This window comes from Melospiza melodia, chromosome 18 (genome assembly GCF_035770615.1).
Source record: "Melospiza melodia melodia isolate bMelMel2 chromosome 18, bMelMel2.pri, whole genome shotgun sequence".
NCBI classification, from domain to species: Eukaryota; Metazoa; Chordata; class Aves; order Passeriformes; family Passerellidae; genus Melospiza; species Melospiza melodia.
The window spans coordinates 10337187-10358810 of record NC_086211.1 but is presented as its reverse complement, the minus strand read 5'-3'; the positions used below and the strand labels follow the sequence as shown (position 1 = coordinate 10358810).

At 41.6% G+C, this 21624-nt stretch overlaps 1 protein-coding gene across 1 annotated transcript; it reads right to left on the bottom strand.

The window, feature by feature from the left end:
- Positions 1-314: 314 nt before the first annotated feature.
- On the bottom strand, positions 315-21411 carry EMP2 (epithelial membrane protein 2). Its single transcript, XM_063171087.1, has 5 exons — positions 21218-21411; positions 7382-7492; positions 5307-5400; positions 4561-4707; positions 315-3984 (listed from the first exon to the last, which is right to left on the bottom strand). Exons 2-5 carry the CDS (start codon positions 7457-7459, stop codon positions 3800-3802), a joined length of 504 nt encoding a protein of 167 aa, XP_063027157.1. The 5' UTR covers positions 7460-7492; positions 21218-21411; the 3' UTR covers positions 315-3799.
- Between the last annotated feature and the right edge of the window lie 213 nt (positions 21412-21624).

Below are 21624 nucleotides of genomic sequence, written 5' to 3'. Positions count from 1 at the left end.
ATGCAATCCAATGCTTAAAAAACCCTTTAGGACACTCACAGTACCTTACCAAGTGTCTGCTACTGCTGGTAAGTACTACACTTACTTGCAGTGGTTTCATGTCAAAGCATTATTAACAGACAGTATTAACTTCATGTTTCTTACTTGTTACAGTCTGTTATGCTACTCCATTAATTTTGTGAGCTTGATTCTACAGCCTTGAAAATGGAAGTCTTCTTTTTAAAATTACTTTACTTCCACATTTCATTTTCTTTCATCTTATTACTTCAGAGGGGATTATTGCACCTATAAAAGAAATGAAAAATATAGTAAAATTTTCAACATCATTATTTTATTTCAATGGTTTTAGGATTCTTAGCTGTCATTAGTGTTTGGAAAGGTAGTGGCTCATCTATTCCTGTCTTTAGGAACTACAGGAAGAATTCTTTTCTTTGGTCTGTTTAGCTAAGTGACACAAAATTCCACAATGCTGAAGATAGGAATAGAATAAGTCAAGCAGTCCCTCCATTATTTTGAACACATTAAGAACCACATAAAATTAATTGTTGATGTAGCTGAGGTAAAAAACTAGTTAATGTCTAAGCAGCACAGATCATATCACCTACAATACAGTATAGCAAAGTAATGCCCATCTCTTGTTCTGAACAGAATACATAAATAAAAACAAACTTTTTTTTATTATCTTGACATAAATATTATAGATTTCCAAGACTGTTTCCTGTGCTGCAGATGACTACTTGCTGGGTGAAAAATATAAAGGTACATTCACGGCTGATAGTGAATATTATAATAATCAGGACTTTTTCCTCTTATCCATTATGATTACAAAGGAGAAGTTTCATGGTGTTTGGGGAATTATTTCTGTGGAACTGGGGGAGTGTTTTCAATGGATCTGTACAAACCCAAGTGTGCTGTGTGATTTGCAAATCCAAAGCTTGGACCAGAGCAGATACAGAAGTCACTGGCTTGTTTCTCACATTATTTGCTCATACAGTCAAGGCACTCAACCTCATCTTAAAATATATGATTGTTTCTGCAAATGATGGAAAATAAAAAAACCTTATAGGTAACTCCTCAGAGCATCAGTGGATCTTACATTACTCAAGACGTTCTCTTGACACCATACATTTAAAAGTTCAATACACTAATATTTTCTCTGCTTACCCTGAAAGGTCTTCAACAAAGGACAAAATAATCAGGTTCTGGTTCTACTTACAGGCAGGAAGAATTTAATTTTACCTGTTCACACAAAAACTCAACTATTTCTCATCCAATATTGTATAAATATATCCCAAGCTTAAAGAAAAGGTCAGATTGCTAAATGTATTGAGTTTGCTAATACAGTACAAGAATTTGTTTTAACTTTATTTTCATGTACATTTTCAGAATATATAGAGTATAGAAAATGGTACATTTTAAAGACATATAAGGTAGAAAAAAACCCCTAAAATATGTTTGTTCTGCTCAAACTCTAGTTCAGACTGATTTGTTCACTTGTGCAGAACATTCCCATCTCTTGTGTGGCATCATGCACATGCTGGTGTTTGTACACAAGTGGAGGTGTTGTGCATCAGAGTATTTGTTGTGTGTGTGCTTTTCACTTTATTAAAGGGACAGAGCTTTTACTGTGGAATTAAACTGTGTTCATATATATCTACATTTTTATTTTAAATATTTGCTCTACAAATGACCTGAGCATTATCAAGGCAAGGAACTGAAGCATCTCTGCAAGTCAGTGGCATAAAAAGCTTAACTTAGAATTCTTCAGGACTGTCAACTAGATATTAGAGCTTTAATCTGTATTTGCTTTAAAATTTCCCTTATTGTTTCATGTTTTAATAAAAGTAGCAAAATGCCTAGCTAACAGTCTATCTACTTTCACCCTCAAACCTGCATCTATTTATTTAAGACAAATTCTGTTTGCTAGCAAAATCTTCAGGTTTTGAACCTGAAATGTATTCAGCAAATTATAGAAACACTTTTTTAAAAAGTAGGGTAATAATTCTTGAAATTCAGAGCACTCCCACTAAGAGGAAAAAAACCTGATGAAATACTAGCATGATGCTAGATTGGGAAGAATCCCTTTTCTTCAAAATGATATGGGTTTTTAACTATTATTATTACTTTTACTGTGATGTTCTGCTTGCTCATCCTAATTTTTTAACAGTCTTATTGGGATTTCTTTGCTCCCAAAAGACAAGCAGCACATGCCAAAGCATTATAGGATGCTGAAGGAATGAAGATGGAACAACATGACCTGTCACCCATGCTGGAGACTGTTCCTAAAAAGCTATGCACCTGAACTTTTACTTCGTGATAAATCAAGGATAAATCTGAAGAAATCAGATAAAATTCCATTATCTGATGTCTAATGTAGCAATTATTAACTTCAGTAGAGCTACACTGCCTTATGATACTGAACTTGTTCTCCTTTAAGTGTAATACCTCATTAAAAACCTATTTACTTTTTTACTGCCTCTGCATTGGGCCAGCTGTAGTGAATATGAAAAAAATAAATAAATGGTTAGAGCTTTTCAAAAGTCAAATCTGTACTTAAGCATCAAAGCTGTGACTAACCAGGACAGGCTGCTTCATTCATTCTCCACACTGATCTCCAGAATCACCATCAGCCAAATCCAGTATTACACTGCTGAGCAGTTAAGCCTGGTATTAGAGCTAAGATTTAGCTCACAAAATTACTGAAAAATAAAAACCAAGTAATTTTATCTTTAAACCTATCCTGGAATTCATAAGCATAGCAATTGCACTCTGATTTGGTTAGTAGCAGAGTTTAGTTCCAGTAAAGTCCACAAAGGAATTTAAAATCAATTTTTTAAAGGCCAATTTCCCAATGGGCAGACTCAGGGAATGCTTTTGTACAGGACACATTAACCATGAAATCACTATGTGATAAAAACTCAGTGTAATAAACATGTTGAGTTAGGCTGTAAAAACCTAAATTTGGCATTGCTTGATCACTAGGCTGCTTAGAAATCTGCAGATAGGCCCAGTAATGCTTTCCTGTTTCCCTTTTCTCCCTCCCAGGAAGGCTGCCCAAGGCTCAGGGATCCAGGGCTGGGGTGGGGAGCTCCTCACTGCCCCAGCTGTGCTGGGCCCAGGCTGAACAGGGAATTGGCTGATAGGTGCTCCCACCAAAGGCTCTGTGTGCTTAAATTAAATGTGAAACACAATCAAAGAAACATTTGCTGGAGTACAAAAAGGGCTTGTTTACTTTTGCAAAGCAAGTGGTTTTAATAAAAACTTGATGACACTTACTGCACATTATAAAGAGCAGAACACTGGTCCTGAGCCAGGGCAGACGCTCTGAGTGCAGCTCTGGGCTTTACAAGTGTTTGCTTTTTCATTGTCATCTGGGCCTTGTTTTGTTGCACGCCCTTCTATTTAACATATTTCAAAGGGATACCTGGTCCAGGAATATAATTAGTATATTGCTTACAAATTAATTTGTATGGGCTTTATTTCTAATCTACTAGAGGCCAGGAACAAACTGTTAATGTCTAATAAAGGAAAACAATTTATGATGATGAAATATGTAAAAGAATGTAAAAGAAACAACTTGGCTCTGTCTTGCTCTGACCCCTGACCTGGAGGTGCCAGTCATTTCATTTCACCTGCCTTCTTTTTTTTTTTTTTTTTTAATTCTGTTTCATATCAAGAACACAGTACATTTTTAGAGAAACAATACCTTTACTACAAAACCATGTAAATGATTATATACAAAATGGTTACTGGAATTTGGTTTTGTACTGTAGTGACAGAAATAACTAGGTGTTGACATTTATTTACGCTTCCTTAATACTAAGTACATCACTCCACTGATCAGGGTAAAGGCAAAGGCAATCCAGGCTAAGACAAAGGAATAGCCATATTGGCCTTTGGAAACTTCCATTACATATCCATGGCTCTGGTGCAGTTCTTCATGCCTGTCTGTGTAAATGGAAGCTGCAATCATAACACACAGACCTGCAGGAGGAAGAAAATAATAAAGGTCAGCATCTTAAAACATTATCAGTACACACATCTATTCACTGTCTCTTCTGTTAGCCGCTTCCACCAATGTCCTTTCTTTGCAGATGCTCATTTTCCATCCTCAAACTAACCTGGAAGCATTTCAAGACATATTTTCAGTTTATTTGGCAGGCTATAAATTTGAAGTGCTGTTGTGTATCTATGTCATTTTCAGTGAACGGAAAATGATTCTGAACATCTGGGTAGTTTTTAGGACTGACAAAAAAAAGAAGTGAGTGTTTGCCTGTAACAATTAGAGAGTTATTTAGTGTCCTCAAGAAGTTCAGCATCTCAAATTCTTTCCCTTCAAAGTTTAAATTACTTTATCCTGAGCAGTGATGGCATCCATGTTTTAACTGTCTATATATTACAGAATGGTACAGCTCACTCTTTAAACAATTATGAAGGATAAGCTATGGCCTCAGGAGCACTACGGAGTTCTCATGCAGCTCATTCTTTTTGAAACTTTTTCCTGCTTTCCTACATTCATGAAGATATCATTAAAGTCAAAAGCATTGAAAAGTCACTCACATGACAGGAGCTGGATAACAGAAGTTAACACAAATCTTTCTCCTTGCTTTAGACGGAAGAGTTGAAGAATGAAAACCAGAAATGCCACACAGCAGAAAATGGTAGACAGGATCATGGCGGCCTGAACAGCCTGAATTGATTGATACTCTGCAAAAACAAAGCAGCCTTGATTAAAAATCTTTTCTCTCTTTGCCTTCTCCTGCAAGGAGTAAAGGGGCAGAGCCGTGTTCTGTAAGCAGGAGTTCAGCAGATGCAGCAAAGCAGCCGTGTGTGCATTGCAGGGGCTGATTCTCCTCTGCTTCCTTGGTATTATACACAGCCAGTGGCTTAAAGACTTCCAAAAACTTCTCATCAAACTGAGTGAAAACACTGAAGAGACTTCTGCCACATCCCACCCTTTGCTGCCATCAATGTCCCAGGAGCACAGTGGAACTGCCAGCTGTCCCAAAGAGCTTCCAAATGCAGACCCCAGCCTCCCACCAGACCTGGAGACAGCTCTGTTCAGGAAGGTCCAACCAGACATGACATGCACCCTTAGCACTAGAGATTCCTCTCATTCAGGTTTTTCATCCTGTCCATCACTTCCCTGTAGCTGGGAGCTGAAGTAACCAATACCTTTTTAACCATGAGCAGCTGCTCTGTGTAAATCTGCAGCCACTGTAGCCAGGCTGGGCCGCTGTAAATTTCACAGCAATTTCCCCAGATCTGCTGAAGGAACACAGACACAGGCAAGGAGGGACACTCACCATTGAACTCATCAGTGATAGCCATACAGGTGCTCGTATTCGTGGTACACACTCTCCAGACATCTGCAGAAAAGTTATCTCCCACCCACCAGGCCTGCAAAATGAAAGTAAAGGGCTCTTACAGGGAGAAAATGCAAAAAAAACCCCACAAAACTCCTTTGTTGTCCAAGTGTCTACTGATTAGATACATCAGCCTTAACAATTTTCTGCTCATTTTTGATACTTAACCACTCCAATGAAATGTGTGATCTCATGGCATTTCAGAATAAAGTGTATATAATTATCCACACAATATTCTCATTTTAGACCTCTGTGAAGTAGATAAGGGCATTTTAAACATCCCAAAGCACCAGGGATTTCCACTATTTGGGCAGAAATTTTGTATAGTCGGTGATTACTCACTCCTTGAGGCACCTAGACAAGATGTGCTTTGTTCATCCAGACCCTGTTTAGGATGCACACCTCTCTGAAGGACAGTATTTGCTAATTAGCAGGAAATAGCATCACCTCTGAAACAGAAGTCCTTTATAGAGGTTCTGGTTCCTGCCACTGAAATGATTAATCTCAATGCAATGCAGCTGTGCTGAGCTACACTATGGCATCTGTCTGGTAATGGCTGACAAATTAACATCCTCCTGGGGTATTTCTATTCTGAGCTTTAACATTCAAGGCAAAATGGTTCTGCAGCATCTGAGCAGATTTTTACAGTAGCCTGGAAAATGACAAGCACTCCACAAGTGGCATTTCCTCAGGAAACCCATTCCCATTCCAATAGCTACCCAGGCCTTTGTTTTGACTAGAGCTGCACAAAATGAGACTTTTAAATAGGATTCCTGGTAGGATCTGCTGCTTAAATAGACATTCCAGAAGCCTCAGAGCTTACTGTGCAGCTTTGCAAACAATACTGCAGTTAAAACTATAATATACTATGGTAGTAGGCATATAGATAAACAGAACACTGTGTTTTAAGAAAAAGAATTACTTTCTCAGAATGCCATTAATTTGGATTTTACAGTCCCAGTTCAGTATGTTATTTTTCAGCTCTGAGTTCTATATAATATAGAGATACATAATATAAAATCTAACAAAATATGTTTGTACAGTTTAAGTTTTTAAATGTTCAAAGGTAGCTAATGACACAAAGCAGAGTGCATAGGCTTTATTTCTGCAATAATTTGGGTTGTGTGCAGCAGATTTGAAATAAGATTAGGTTGCTTTGCCCACTGTCTTTGCTTTCTAAATATTCAAAGGAGCAGGGTAAGACAACCTGCTCCAGTGCTCAAATAATGACCTACTTCCATGCAACAATCAACCAGCTGACTAAAATGTAACACCTGAGTTTGTACACTTTGCAACAAAAAGTTGTGAGTAATGCATAATTTCACTTGGAGCATGGTCTTACTAAACAGTATTTTCAGCAACAGATTTTTTAATATCAAAAGCCTGTACATACATCAGACCTCACAGATAGATTCCACTGCACAAACTTCTGATCAGGATAGTGGGCTGTTTTGGAAAATGGAGAATTCCATTAAAAGCTAGATATAAATATTGGAGAGTAAATTCTTTTTGATCAAAAAAATAAAACAGAAATTTTGAAACAATGCAACATAAAATATTCTAAAGCTTTGTGCTGAAGCTACTTCAACTTAATGGACACACATACATTCATGGTGTCTTTCATGATTTAATTGGGCATCTTGGACAAACACTTGTGAGGCAAAGCACATCTTGACTGAAACTATCCCCACGCATTAATCACCAGTTGTTTGACTTTAGGTACTTAACACAAAAGGACAGTGGATCTTCCCCCCCTCTCTGCTTCATGTCCAGCTGAATCAAATCCCAGGGCTCCACCCTGTAAATATCCTCCCTGGCCAAGTCTCTCCCAGGAGAGGGGATCTGTTGCCTTGAGCTTACAACATGATGCCATGGACAGACTTATCCACCAGCAACATGCACACACAAGGCATTTTCGTTACAGAAAGGTCTTTGCTTCATTTCTTTGCTTCAATTTTTATGAAGCAAAGAAATCCCAGTGTGTTTGAGAGCCAAGGAGAAGAAATGACACTTACATTGTCAATAGTTGAGATGAACAGCAAAGCTGCTGAGGTTATGTGAAACACGATAATGAAGGCCAGGAGAATCAGCATCCTTGCTCTGGGAGGCTTTAGGCTGAGATAAATCTGTTGAACATAAGAAAGTATATGAACAATCTTTAAGAGCTGTCAGTGGATCAACCTGCAGTTCTGGTGCTGTTAGAGACCATAGCATCAGATGCAGCAGGAGTCCACAGCACTTGTTCTCTCTCTGCAGATACTAAACTGGCATCACGGGTGTTAAAATGAATCACAACTTGAAATGAAGCCAAAAGCTGCATTTTGCAACCTTCCAGCATGATGGCTGCAGTGAATAAACACACAAAGAAATTTCATCCTGTGTGCAAGGATGGAAAACTGCTTCACACTGGCTTTTAGAGAAGTGCATTTCAAATTACACTGCCTCATGTGCAGTGATGAAAATATTTCCACTGACTGCAGTAAGGTCTTGTTCCAACCATCCTTCCAAAGAAGGAAGAAGCAGATTTCAAAAGAATGCTTATAGAACAAAATTAAGTGCACCAAGAACTACCTCTTAGATTTAGTAACACTATGTTGTACCTTAGGCCTCACATCCTTTGTTCATACAGTTATATGTAACACTATGTTGTACCTTAGGCCTCACATCCTTTGTTCATACAGTTATAAGTTTTATCCATTGATAATGACTAAGGACTACTATTTTCTTCAATGTATTGCTCCTACTGGTAGGGTTGAATAAACCCATTAGTTTCATAATAATCCAGTTAGCTATTTTATGTTCAGTAACTTAATACTCTCTGTAGGCTACCTATTACCTTCATACCTTATTTAACCCACCTATTGCAATGTCACCTCTCACATGAAAAAAAAAATATATACAAGAGAATCAGAACCTGTATTTAACTGGAATCCCCAGGAAATCTGTGAGCATATAACAAACAGGTTAGGGAAAACTACTGCTACTAATACTCAGAAAAATGCAAGTGCTTGACATATCCATTTCTTCTTGGTCAGAAATTCTTTCCCATTAATGTATGCTATAAGGAATTTGCATTCTTGCAGATCTTTGCAGTTAAGATGCACCACTCTGTACATCATCTGCACATTGTCACTCATCAGTACATTAATGCATATGTACTTTCCTTTGCTTTGGACACATTCTATGATGTCAAATGATGCCACTCACATAACACAGCACATATCCAGAAGAAAGGGCATTTAGGAATTTTAATACTTCCATTATTTTTTTCATGTCTAATCCCCTCTCTCCTACTGCCATTTACTGGAATCATGAACCACATTAATAATTTAACCAAAGAAAAGGACTACTCTGACAGCATTTTTAAAGCAGCTCCACTGGCACTCTCATCAGAGCAAATAATAACTACTCTGCAAAACTTTAACAAAAAGATAATTGACAGCATAATAACTGAGTGAATAGAGACCAGGAGTTCCAGAATAATCCTCTCCATCTCCACAGCAGTACAGAGTTATAACAAGCTCAAAGGCAAATAGCATTGAAGTGCTTTTTTGAAAAATAAGGGGATAGCCTTTTATCCATACCTAATTAAAATGACTGAGTGGGAAAGCCAAGTCAAACCCTAAAATAGGAAAAGCATCTACTCTAGTGCGTATTCCTTCCCATTTCCTCTCTGTTAAACTCTGCCTCCCCAGCCACAGTGAAGAACAGAAAGTGGGAGTTGCCTCCAATGAGGTGATTCTACTGTATGACTCAAAGTCCTCTGAATCCAGTTCCACTTCCAGAAATGTCATTCATGGTTCTCTATCAAGCCTTGCTTGAATGAAAGGAAGAAGAAAGGAAAAGAAGGTATTTTGTGGGTTTGTATAATGCCACATCAAAATATTTTTCATTGTGATATGTCTTTGCACAGCACCCTCTTGTCTTGTGGCTGTTTTTTTTCTGAGGTTCATTTCTTGCACAGATGGTATCTAAGCATTCAATAATGCAACAATCATCTGCCATATAAGGAGAGAGAACAAAATTGTACTCAGTATTATTTTAAGAATAACAATACAATTTCATCTTATTACATGAAGTAACATAAAGTAAGAGAGACCAAAAAAATGTAACCTAATTAAAAACAATCTTGCAAAAGCAAGACTTGCCAGCACAGAAGAACCCACTTTATCTTCAATCAAGGGAATGGTTTTGTTTTACTGTTTTCAGCCATAAAGAGAAGTGTTTCAGACAGGACAGATAAATATGTATGGCTGGTAAGAAGACGACATTTTTTGTTTTACCCAAATAAAGCCAAGATTAAATTAAAGATATTTTTATTTCATCTCTAAAAAAAATGGACAATAAGAAAGGTCTGATGGGTCTGACATTTCTTTTTTGAAGACCCTTCCTAAGAATCATCTTTAGATTCCCCCTCCTGCCTTGCTGGCAACTGCTCTCTTCACAAGCTGCTACAACTTCTGTGCACACAGTGCTAAGCAATGACACATGGAGTCAGGAATTAAATACACTGGGGGAAAAGAAGGAGACAGACCATTTCTAAGTAATTAATACCAGGAAAAGACAACAAGAACTGGTTATCCAATCTGTCATGCCTGAACAGGATCCCAGAAGTGCACAGACCTCAATCACTCCTACAAACTTTCCCTTCCCATGGAGACCCAGGAGTTTCTGTGGTTCACCCTAGCCTGCAGAAGGAATAATGAAGGGAGGAGGGTTTTACAGAGAAATTCTTTGTGATTTGTGGGCAGGAAGAAAAGAGCAGCTCCCCTCTTCCAAGATGCAGCCAGCAACATTGCAGATGCTACTACAGAATCTGCATCCCTCTCTAGGCAGAAATTCTGGGTTACAACGCTCAGAAAGATCTACTAGTCCTTCTCAACTCCACAAAATGCTGGAATTCAAACCTTACAGTGCAGACTCAAGATTCTCCCACTGCCTCAGGAAGCAGCTCTTCCTTCCCCAACCCTCTGAGGACAGCCTGCATGGGAACCTCTCCTAGCAGCAAGCAGCTCCTTTCCTCTCCCTAAGAGCAAGGGAAGGACACAGCTACAGAGCACTGTTTGCATTAACATTCAGAATTCTTATTTCACTAATGTATCACTAACCAAACACTTTGGTAACATCCTGTTCTGCACACTAGCTGTACTCCTTTTCTTATTTACCATGAACTGCTTCCTGGACAGAGTGATTTTTCACTTTCTCTCATTTGCAGCTGAAACACACCATGCTCTCAGGTCAGGGTGTCCATGAATTTAAAGCACACTGCCTTTAGGCATGGATGAAGGCTGAGATGATGCAACAGATATTAGCCATCATTCCCCAAAGTGACTTGAATTCTTTTAATAGTTTTTACACACACACAAATATATGAGAAAAGCTTTTTGGACACACTACACTTACAATGATGGAGCCACACTTCTCAGAAGTACATGATGAAAAGACTACAGGCAACGGTTACAAGTTGCAACAAGGAATATTCCAATTGTGAAAAAAGTATTAATTATATTCAATGAGCATGATTAAGTACTGGAACAGGGCCCATGAGGCTGTGGGATCTCCATTCTTGGACATCTTCCTGACTCAACTGAAGCAAGGCCCAGAACGTCCTGATCTAACCCCCACGTGGAGCCAGAGTCTGCACCAGAGACCTCCAGAGGCTCCTTCCAGCTCAGCTCTCCTGTCAATCTGCAGCTATTTCAGGAACCTCCCTGTACCAACCTCCAGCAAAGCTCTGACAAAAGAGAACATAATATTTAACTTAGCTCATCACATGTGGCATTAAAAACAGATTTGGGGGTTACAGTAAGGATGACTTTGGATGTCAACATAAATTCCTTCAATTGCAAGGCTCAGCAGTTAATACCACTTCATAAGGTGTGGTGTAAGGCAGAAATGGACAGATACTGCTGAGCTACAAGTGCAAACTGCCACTGGATCTAGAAAGAGTAAGTTATAGGAATCCCACTGAACACATCCAGATTTGCTGTGGTAATAAAGTTTCCCACAAATGCTGTTAAGTTGCAGAATACTTATACAAAACACAATAAAACAGAAGGCCAGTTACAGCAACAACCCATATTTTCTTTTTTCAATTAGAGCAGCAGTAATGCTCCAGTGCTACTTCATTTTACAGGGGGAGGATAAATGCAGCAGTCACATTTCTCTTGAATCTCGTCAGTAATGCAGACTTTTGGAAGCAGTAGTTTGCACTTGCCATGGGAGAGAGTCTGATGAACTTTAGAAGAAGTGGCTATGAAGGGCCTCTGCTATAATCTCCTGGACATGCAGAGACAAGTATGTTTATACAGGATAAAACACTACAATCATCACAGAATTGCACAGTAAAGCAAGGTATCTAGGCCAGGGTTTCCAACATTTCTGAACTGCAGTGTTTCAAAACTGGGTTGTCTCCCTATGTCATATCACACACAAAAACACATCCCCTGCAGAAAAGCTTCAGTTTATCTCCAGGATAAAGTTTATCTTTCATGTCCATCAGTATAAAGAAACATGACTATTAAAGTTTTTTAGTACAGCAAGCAAGCAAAAATGGAAATAGTCTTTGACAGTTCTTAACAGAAGTTTTATCACTACTTTCCAACCCAGATGTCATCTCCACAACAAACGCTTTACTTTCCTCCCATACAGTTGAACTCTGCTGCCAGGCTGTTTCTCATGTTTGTGCATACTCAATTTTTGCAACCAGCAATACATAGTGCAGTGTGTTTGTCCTGGCCTCATTTGCATTGGAAAGGCTGAAGCTTACCCTCCAACACTGGCTGCTGCCCTCACTCCCTAAGATCAAGTCAGGGGTTTTTATCATCTTCATGTAAGCCCATGTCTGAGAAACCTTCCACACAGACAATCCTGGTTCATACCCTTAGAAACACGGTGAAATCTCTGCAGAACAGCTCCTGCTCCGCACAGACCGAGGCTGGGGGGTGTGCAGACTCTCAACACCCACATTTAGAGAGCTGAAAAGACACACCCAAAACAAGGGGCAGAGGATCCTGCTAAACAAGTTACCATACCTGCAGCTCTCTGCACTGAGATGTTTCATTGCAACAAGAACAGCAGGTCTTTGGGCCATCTATAAGCATCCAGTGCAGCTGAACTTTCTTGAGGTCACTGGTGTAAAACTGAATCAAAGCAAACCTTAATTATCAATTCTTCTGCCCCTCAGTGCTATAATTAAGTCTGAAAATGTGAATTTATAAGAAGAAGTTTGTATACTTGTAGCATGAGAAATCTGTCATCTTGTGATGGATCCTAAATTGTTTGGATTTACATGGTTTTGCTCAGAGTTCTTCTGCCACATCTCATGGTGTCTCATGACATGTGAGAACTCAGAAGCTGGCTCACATTTTGCCTTAACCATTGTCTCTAAAGTTGCACAAAATTCCCTGGTTTATAAAGAACAGACTGATACTGTTAACTAACTTCTTTTTTTTCTTTTATCAAGTATGAAGGGTTCTTTTTTCCTTGTGTGATTCTCAGAACTGGAACCAAAAGTGAAGTTCAGACAGCAGACTTTCTCCCAAGCCAGCAAGAGCTTTGAGGATTTCAACAGTCCTCTAATGCCTAAATATCAAACAACATAAAGGACAAGAAAATCAGGAAATGTAATACCAAGAGAATAATTACACTATTGAAACAACTTACTCCAGTTTGTTTATTTCTTCTGTCTGAGTTAATTTAACAGCTGGGAACACCAACACTCTTCAAGTGTACATTCAAATTGTGACCTGTTTTCATGCCCAGGTGTTACCCAGCTAATAGCCAATACAGAAACTGAATGTCCTCCTTCAACCAGTGTCTGCAGCCAGCATGGAGACCTGCAAGAAGTGCTGGATGGCTCTGACTACATCTCTGCAATAGTGAATGGGGACCCAGGAGGGAAATGCAAAGTACAAGTAACAGTCTACACAGCACACGGGCTCCCATCCAATTTCTTCCTGCTGTAAAGCTAAGCATGAAGAACAATGTGTTCTACACAAAATAACATTCCCTGCTTTATGCTGGCTTTGGAATCAAGAGGGCTACGTGTCCTGTGAGCCCCTAGATGGCACAGAGACCATCAGCTCTTTTTGTTTGCCTAACTGAGAACATACTCAAGCTCTTTGTGCTACCTATTTTATGTGGAAGGAAGAGAGCTTTTCACTTACACTTCTACCTGCTTTTCTAAGTCCTTCCTCACAAAGCAAGGAAATCAGAAGGAAATGAATCAAAGCTCCCTGCACCAACCACTGTATGAAGGCAAAAAAATCAATATAGCAAAAAATGAATCCACTCTTTTCTAGAGCTCCATTTGAATGACAACATGTATGGCTTTTTTTACACAATGGCAGAAAATAAAGCAGGGTCATCCTATCAGTTCTAAATTTATTGGTGCCTTTGCAGCAGGCTGTGTTAAGACCCAGCAACCTCCAGCATAGTTACAGCAGTCAGCTTGTTGTGTTTTGATAGTGAAATACACGGGCTTGGAGAGAAACTCACAAGACACAGTATGACCTAGTCTTTTTCTATTTTCTTTCAGAAAATCGTGCCTTGCAACCAAACCCCTGAGGTCTGGTCTTTGTGTGCACCACGACTAGTACAAATGTACACCTATAGCTTAATAAAACCTTTTGTTTTTACCGTGTTGGATGTCTGTCCATCCTGCTGGTACTGGTGGGATTCCCTGAGCAACAGCAGACTTAAAGTGAAGAAGCTCACGTGCCTGGCCTCCCTACCACCTGTGTGTGAGGGGATGCTCAACAGCCTTTCAGCTCTTCCTCAAACAACTTCATAAACACTAAATCTGGTCTCCTTTTCAGAAACCCCACCTAGTTACCAAAGTGAAAGAGACTGTGATTACAGTCAGGTCTGGCAGATCATCTGCAGACTTCCTCCCTTCTCACCCTGTCCTCCTCATTAGGTCTATGCTACCAAGCAGGAACTCCAAAGTCTAGCAAATTCTAACCCTGCTGTTCCATACACTTCCAAATAAAACCAAGAAGCAAACTACAGCAAAAATGCAACATGCTCGCTTTGAGTATGGAGACCAAAAGAAGCAGATGTTTCTAATTTCTTAGGAATGCTTTTAATAAAATTTTGACCTAGGGATGCCAGCCTTGCTGCCACTTCTGTAACTCTGTCAGTCATTTATTTGCAAACAAGTTTGGACTGGGTTTAGACTCACCCTACCACTCCTTTCACTGTGGCCCTGCTGTGTGCACTGCTGAGGAAAGTCACTCAGCCATGAAGCCTTTGTGGGCAGACTCAGCAGAAGAAAACCAGCTATGGGAACAGAGGGACACAATGCCCTGCTGTGGGGTGGGGAAGTGTCACTTATCAGGAAAATGAGCCTTGTGACAGCTTACCTGAAAATCCTAAAAAATAGCCTGAAGCTTAAAATCTTCAAGCTAGATGTATTCAAATACTCCAGCAAAATCTGGAAGAGACATTACTAGCCACTATATGCTGAGAAGACAGTTTAGCAGGTACAGAAGTCAGCTGCCTACACAGACAGACATATTTGAATATAGGTCTTTAAGACTTCATCTTCTCAAAACTGCTTTTTAGAGGGTTTTGCGTGGTCAGCAGGAAGAGATTGTGCTGCTCCTCCAGCAGCACAAATCACACCATCCTCAAAAGTAAATCTTTTACACATTCTTATGTTTCCCTAAAGCACTTTTAGTTGTAACTGTACTTTTATACTAGATAATAACAGTCTCATACTTAAGATGTTCTATATCTGCATCTAATCCCAACACAACCCACAGTGGTGTAAGGTAGGCTGACATATTACTAAATAATACCTAAAAGGGTTGCAATTAATCTCTGATTCCCATCATAGTCATCCACTCTTCCACCTTCAGTTTACGCTGAGCATCATATGCCTTTGGCAAATGCTAACAAAACAGTCTTTAATCAAAGACACCCCATGGTTCAAGGGATTTCTCAAAGGGCAAACATTGTTTGAGAAAACCCAGCAGTGATTTGAAAGAAGTAACTGCTTGTGTATTGCAGTTTCTGGTTTCTTGCAAAACATAAAACTATTCTGTCAGCTTTCACAAAGGTATGTGCAAAACTTGTTATAAAATGTTTGTAACTTAAGTATGTATGGGTAGAGCTTAACTGTATTCTTGGAAATTAAAGAAAGCACACATCATTTCAGGCGTTCAATGCATGCTCTCTGTTCAGCCAGTTTGCTTGTTGTGCACCAGATACCACTTCAATGTAAACAAAGCTGTGGTGTACATTAAACCCTTCTTAACAATCAAGCTGGTCTAGAAGTACTTAAAACTTGTTTTTTCCTAAGCTTAACAAGACAAGAACCTCTCATTCTCACTTGCTCATTTTCAAAGATCAAGACAGAATGGGGATATACTTGCTTGCAGGTAAAGGCAAACACATGGAAGGAAAAAGAACTGTTTGACTTTAGAGATGAAAATATATGGCTATAAATCAGGTGTGAGCACATTTAGGATGTAAATTACAAGTCTTAGAGCTATCACATTCTGGAACAGCCTTACAATCACCACAGCACAGGAAAAAGAGAGCTCCACAAAAGGATTTCCGTGATGCAGGGACTGTGCTAGCAGGGCGGCAGACCCGCTGTCCTGAGAGGACCCTGCAGCTCTGCTCTCCTGTGAAGCCTCTCAACAGCTTCACTGAGGCCTCTGTGCATTTCACAACAGGCTTTTTGCATGATACCCATGCCCTTAGCACTGGGCTGAGCTCCCTGCCAGGCTCCAGGGCTGCTGGCAGCAGTGCAGGCTGTTGGGCAGTGCAGTGACACCGGGCTGACCATGACACAGCCAGCTTGAGGCACCTTTTGTTTCTCAGGTGGGCAGCAGAGCTCCCAAGAGTGAGCACAGCCTGAGCCCCTTGTCTGAGGGTGATCCAAGGGCCCCCACTGCCTGCCACCCCCAGGGCAGGGGCAGCAAGCACAGAGCCCTTTGCTGGCACAGCCCTGCCTCTGGCTCCATGGCGCTGGGACAATGACACGGGGCTGTTCCAGTGAGCTATTCAAGCTATGGGAACCCTCCCGGGAACCTGCTCCTGAAACAAACAGCTGAACTGAGGTGTGGCCTGGCCTCACCCCTGCTCAATCGCTGTGTGGACACATTTCAGTGTCGAGGGTGTCTCTGTTCAATACCTTGGCAGGGCAGGGAGTGACAGACCAAGTAAAATACCAGACCTTTACATCAGGTTGACAGATAAAATGTGTCCACAGTCAATGAAAAGGGGGGGGGGGGGGGGGGGGGGGAAAGCACACCTGCAGCATTGACTACAAATTAACATAGTTCTGAGTGAACCTCAGACCCTGGGCTCTGCTGACTACAGACGGCTGCTTATCCAGAGATTATTCCAGATACAACAGAACAGCTCGACTGATTTATGATGTTCCACCTAATTAACCAACAAACAAAGGCAGAAAAGGTCTGTCTTTCCAGATTGAAAGCAATGCATTTAATTCCATAGAAATAAAAGCTGATATTGTTTTAACTTTGGCAGATGCTCTGTGGAAATTGCTAGCAATTAAATGCGTTGCATTCACTGTTATAAAATTTTCAAACTGCTTGTTTTGATTTGGCTTTGACTAGCTCTGTGTTGAGAAATTTTGGTTTTAGTTATTTCAGAGTTTACACATCATCTATCAAGAGTGTGAAAACACATTTCTATTGGTGGTACAACAGTTGGTTATAAAACAAAAAGCTTAAACTCTCCACAACTACTACTTTGTTTGACAGCAACACTGCAGCACAGGATTACACTGAATACTCTGCCTACCTCCAGAATGCAATTTTTACACCATAATTTGTAATCAGTGCCATTAAAGCTGCCACGTGGACTCTACAAATCCAGGTAGAAGGATTTCCATGCCTTGTTTGAGCACACTCAGTACACAGCTCCTCTACAGTGGCTGCTCTGTGGGAACAGCCCAGTCCCCTCAGCCCCACCCCACAGCTGCACCTTGCTAGGCTGGACAGTGCCTGGGTCACTGCACAGCCACAGGGCCAGCTAAGGGTACACCAAGCACCCTGACAGATGGGCAGGCTCAGCCTTCAGTTGTTCACAGACTGTTCTGCAGGCTCTGGACTTGGGTTTGTTTCTGCCTTGGAACTAAACAGCAAGTTTGTTCTTCAGGGGACTGAGCACTGCGAGCCCTGGAGAACAGGTGAGTGTGCAGAGCCCACCTGGCAGCACATGCACCTCAGCAGAGACATCCAGGCCTTTGGAAGGCCTCCTTCTGTCTGGAAGAAGGCCAGAATTTGGATCTATTTCAGGACACTGAACACCTGCATTACACAGCTGAGGGAGTGTTCCTACTGCCCACCTCAGCTGTTTGCGGCCCATGCAATCCCAAACATAGCACAGTGTTTAAGAATCAGTGAAGCAAACCATAAATATATATCCTATAGCCATCTCTAAGGGGTATTTGAGTCAGTCCACTTTCTGCTCCACCTACAGACTCCTGTGAAGATCTCTATACAGCCAGAGGGTTGTATTTTAAGGTCACACCCAAATTATGAGGCTTCACCTGGCATGCACATACCATCATTAAACCTGCCCATGAAACTTCACCAGCAAAATAAAAAGGTGTAATTACATTTTCCCTATTCAGTGGAGATATAATAATTCCTTTGATGGATGAATTCAGGCCATCAGTCTTTTTCTTGAGTCTCACCCAGCAAGATGTATTTTCTAATAATTATGATACTTATCTTCGTAATGAAGTCATAAGCATCACCTGACATTTTGAGGTATATTTTACAAACCCATCTACTCTCTAGAACAGTAAATTTTTTAGCAAAAACTGAAACTCCACTGCAAAGATCATGGTTTGCTTTGAGCATCCAAAAAACAAGCAAACCCTAACAAACACTGAACAGCTCCATGAATGGAATTCCTTAGCGCTGTGCTTATGTTCTCCCTGCATTCCCTCTGAGACCAATGTGATTTCAATAAAAGCTGTGCATTCCTTTCTACTTTCAAATTTGGCTGTGCTGAAGTTTCACATGGATTTTACATACAGTGTTTGTTTCACCTCAGAGTACATATCTTTCTTATTAGTTCCTGTATAACACAGTGCCTCATTCTGCTGGGTGTTCTTCCAACAGGAACATGGAGGAGGACCTGGAAAGTACATCTGCCAGCTAGCAGCATGAAAGACCTTGTCCCCAGAGACCTACTTATCTCTTTAATTAAACACATTCTTGTCCTGATTTATGTGGGGATGTCATGTCTTACATGATGCTCAGGACGCAAATTGAATGTGAAGTGCCAGTGGAAAATCAAAATATATTCAAGTGCAAAGGGAAGAGTCTCCTTGTGCTGCCACTGATTTCATTTTTAAATGACAAGGAAACTGCATTATGAAAGGAGACAGCCTACACCTAATATACTTAGCAAAAGTAGAGGAAAGTCTTGGTTCTCTAAATACCCATATGGGACTCATCAGTACAACATTCTTCTAATCACTGAAGGAATGTCAAACCTGAATTGAGAAACAACCTTGAGACAAACAAGACAACAAAATAAAAGCCATAATAGTAGAAGTAAAAGAAAGACACAAGGCAATTGTGAAGCAGGAGATGCTAATAAATCAAGAGGGGTCAAGTGCATTAACTGAAAGTGGGTGTGAGATAGAGATGCTCATTTCTTCTAAACAATGTTGGCCAGCAACAATAACTCCAGCATCTATGAACTGAGACAGATTCTTTGTCTAAGATAATAATGTTGCAGCAGCCTTCAGTCTTGATCTGCTCAGTCTGTTGAACAACTTCCTTTATTAACAAGGTTTTAAATCTGTGTAACCAAATAAAACTAACTGTTTTTCCTTACTGGCAAATCCACAGCATAATCAACACTATTTGCATGTTTATGATAGAAGTCTTTCCAGACCACAAACAAAGAATACAACACCAGTAGTGTCTTGTCTACTGATTGCATGTTGTTTTTATTTGAAATTATATTAACACACCATTTTTCTTCCTCAATGAGCATACTAACAAGAAACTGATCAGCATGAAGAGTCTTCAAGGTATTGCTGCATTTCAGCTCCAGCTAATGTTGATGGCTATTGGCAGAGCAATTCCTGGATTCCTGGGCAGACAGGGACCTGGTAACATCCCCGTCAGCCACGCAGCTGGCGTGATACAATCTGCACACATCTTTATTCAGCACCGAGGATGAATCTTCCCTCAGGTATCCCAACAGTCTATTTCCTAACTCAACTCTACAAGTTCACAAGGAGGTTCAGAGAACAGCAAGAGTTCCTTCTTTCAATGTCTTTGAAGCAAAGGTGAAGTCCTTAAATCTTATGCTGAATAAAGTCATATCAGCTTCTGCTGCCCATGTTTACCATATGCCTTCATTTCCACTCCCACTTTGATTTCACCAGCTGTGGCAAGTATCTGTACCCCAGTTGCATTCCTTAGGATGGTATTTGTCACACACTCTCTTACAAAAACCTTGCTGGACTGTGCAGCAAAGTATAATTCCCATTTCTCCCCCCAGTGAAACTCATGCCCAACAGCCCCCTACCATTTGTGTGGATTCCTGCCTGCCCACACCTGCAGCCACCTGGCACCTCAGTCCCAGCAGCACAGCCTCACAGCTCTTGTCTGAACTACATGGACAGCAAAGCCTTCAACATCTGAGAGGAGGTCTGGATGAAAGAGTCACTATAGACTATTTTTATTTAATAGAAAAAACATCTGCTCAGGCAGGCAAGAAGGCTTATTTTATATAGCTAACACACCAACACTGTATATACAGAGTCTGCAAGTAAATAAAGAGAAAGAGCTACATTTTGTTTTTCTGATGATGAGCCAACCATAGCTGTTTACTTCCAAAGTTCCTAAAGAAAACGCCAAGGTAATTCAGTGTGGATTTCACAGCTATTTAGTGGGTTTCTTCACAGCTCTGTATCAAGTCTGAGAATACTACTAAGATGCTCTACAGCGATAATTACTGATCATTTACATACTATTCCCAACTGCTGTGAGGAGGGGGAAAAAAAAAAAACCTTCCTGCACCATATGAACAAAGTATTCCTGCCAATAAATTAAAAGAGAGGCTGAAGTGCAGGTTTCTTGATGGCAGCATTCTGTGGGTAAGAACAAGTCGTGGATAAGCCTGCTGAGGAACAGATAGCAATGTACTGTTCTTCCTATAAATGTCCAAACAAGGGGCTGACCTCTCAAATTCAATACTCAATATTGTAGACAACCCACGATACTGAGAGCTGCCTGTCCAGTATCTGGCACACAACATCCCCGATGTAAGTGGGGCATTACCTATAGATAAAAACCACCCGTGAGTGAAACTGCAGTTCGACTCAAGCAGAAAAACCTTTAATGCTGGCCAAAACTTCATAAACCGAAATCTGCACTGAATTACATCTAAGTGTATTTTCCTTCCACTGTCCGGGGGGGGAGCTGCCAAGAGCTGCTACAGCATTACTGCAACACACGCGAACTCCGCTGAGAGTTCATTAGAGAAAAGAACAGCAAGAAACTATCCCGTACAGAACGCGAACTTTCTGCTGGCTTGGCCCAGCCTGGACTCACTGGCGAGGAGCCCCTCGGCCCGCCCCGTCCTGTCCCGCTCCCGGACGCCCGGGGCGAAGAGCGGGGCCGGGTCTCGACGGGACCGGGACCGCTCTCTCCGGCTGGCCCAGCGACGGCGAAGCACCGCAGCCACCCAAATGAAATGTGCTTCGTAGTAAACAAACGCGTGCTTTTAGTTTTTCCCCAATTCTGACGGGTCTCTTCCTCCCCTGGCTGGCGAAGCCGCCCGCTCCCCCCGCCGCCGCCCCGCTCCCCCGCGCCCCCCGCCCGGCCGAGGCTACTCACGGGCGCGGGCCGGCGGGCAGCTCTCCGGGGCTGCGACCGTCTGGCGGCGGCGGCGGTGCCTCCGCCCGCCCTCCTGCGGGAATGATGTCAGCGGCGGCTGGGTGTGGAACCAGAAGGGCTTTCAAAAGTGCCCCCCGGCCGCTGGCGGAGGGGTGTGAGCGTGTGTGTGTCTGCGAGAGTGTGCGGGCGCCGAGGGAGGGAGGGACGGGCGGACGGGGCGCGCACAGGAGAAATTTTCCCCGCCCGTTCCCACTCGGGCGGGTATCCAGGCGCGCCGCCGCCCGGCCCTCCCCGGGGGCGCTCGACCCGCCGTACCCCGCGGCCGGGGCCGGTCCCCGCAGCGCTGCCCCCGCCGGCCCCCGGACAGGGCGGGCCGAGCCCACGTACGGGATGCCAGCGGCCGGGCG

What these genes read in the sequence shown, in the direction of transcription:
- EMP2 (XM_063171087.1), bottom strand. Translation starts at nt 7,459, where the DNA reads ATGCTGATTCTCCTGGCCTTCATTATCGTGTTTCACATAACCTCAGCA. An exon ending in TCATCTCAACTATTGACAAT is followed by an intron (nt 5,401 to 7,381) that starts GTAAGTGTCATT and finishes TTCATTTTGCAG; the next exon opens with GCCTGGTGGGTGGGAGATAA. An exon ending in TATCACTGATGAGTTCAATG is followed by an intron (nt 4,708 to 5,306) that starts GTGAGTGTCCCT and finishes TTGTTTTTGCAG; the next exon opens with AGTATCAATCAATTCAGGCT.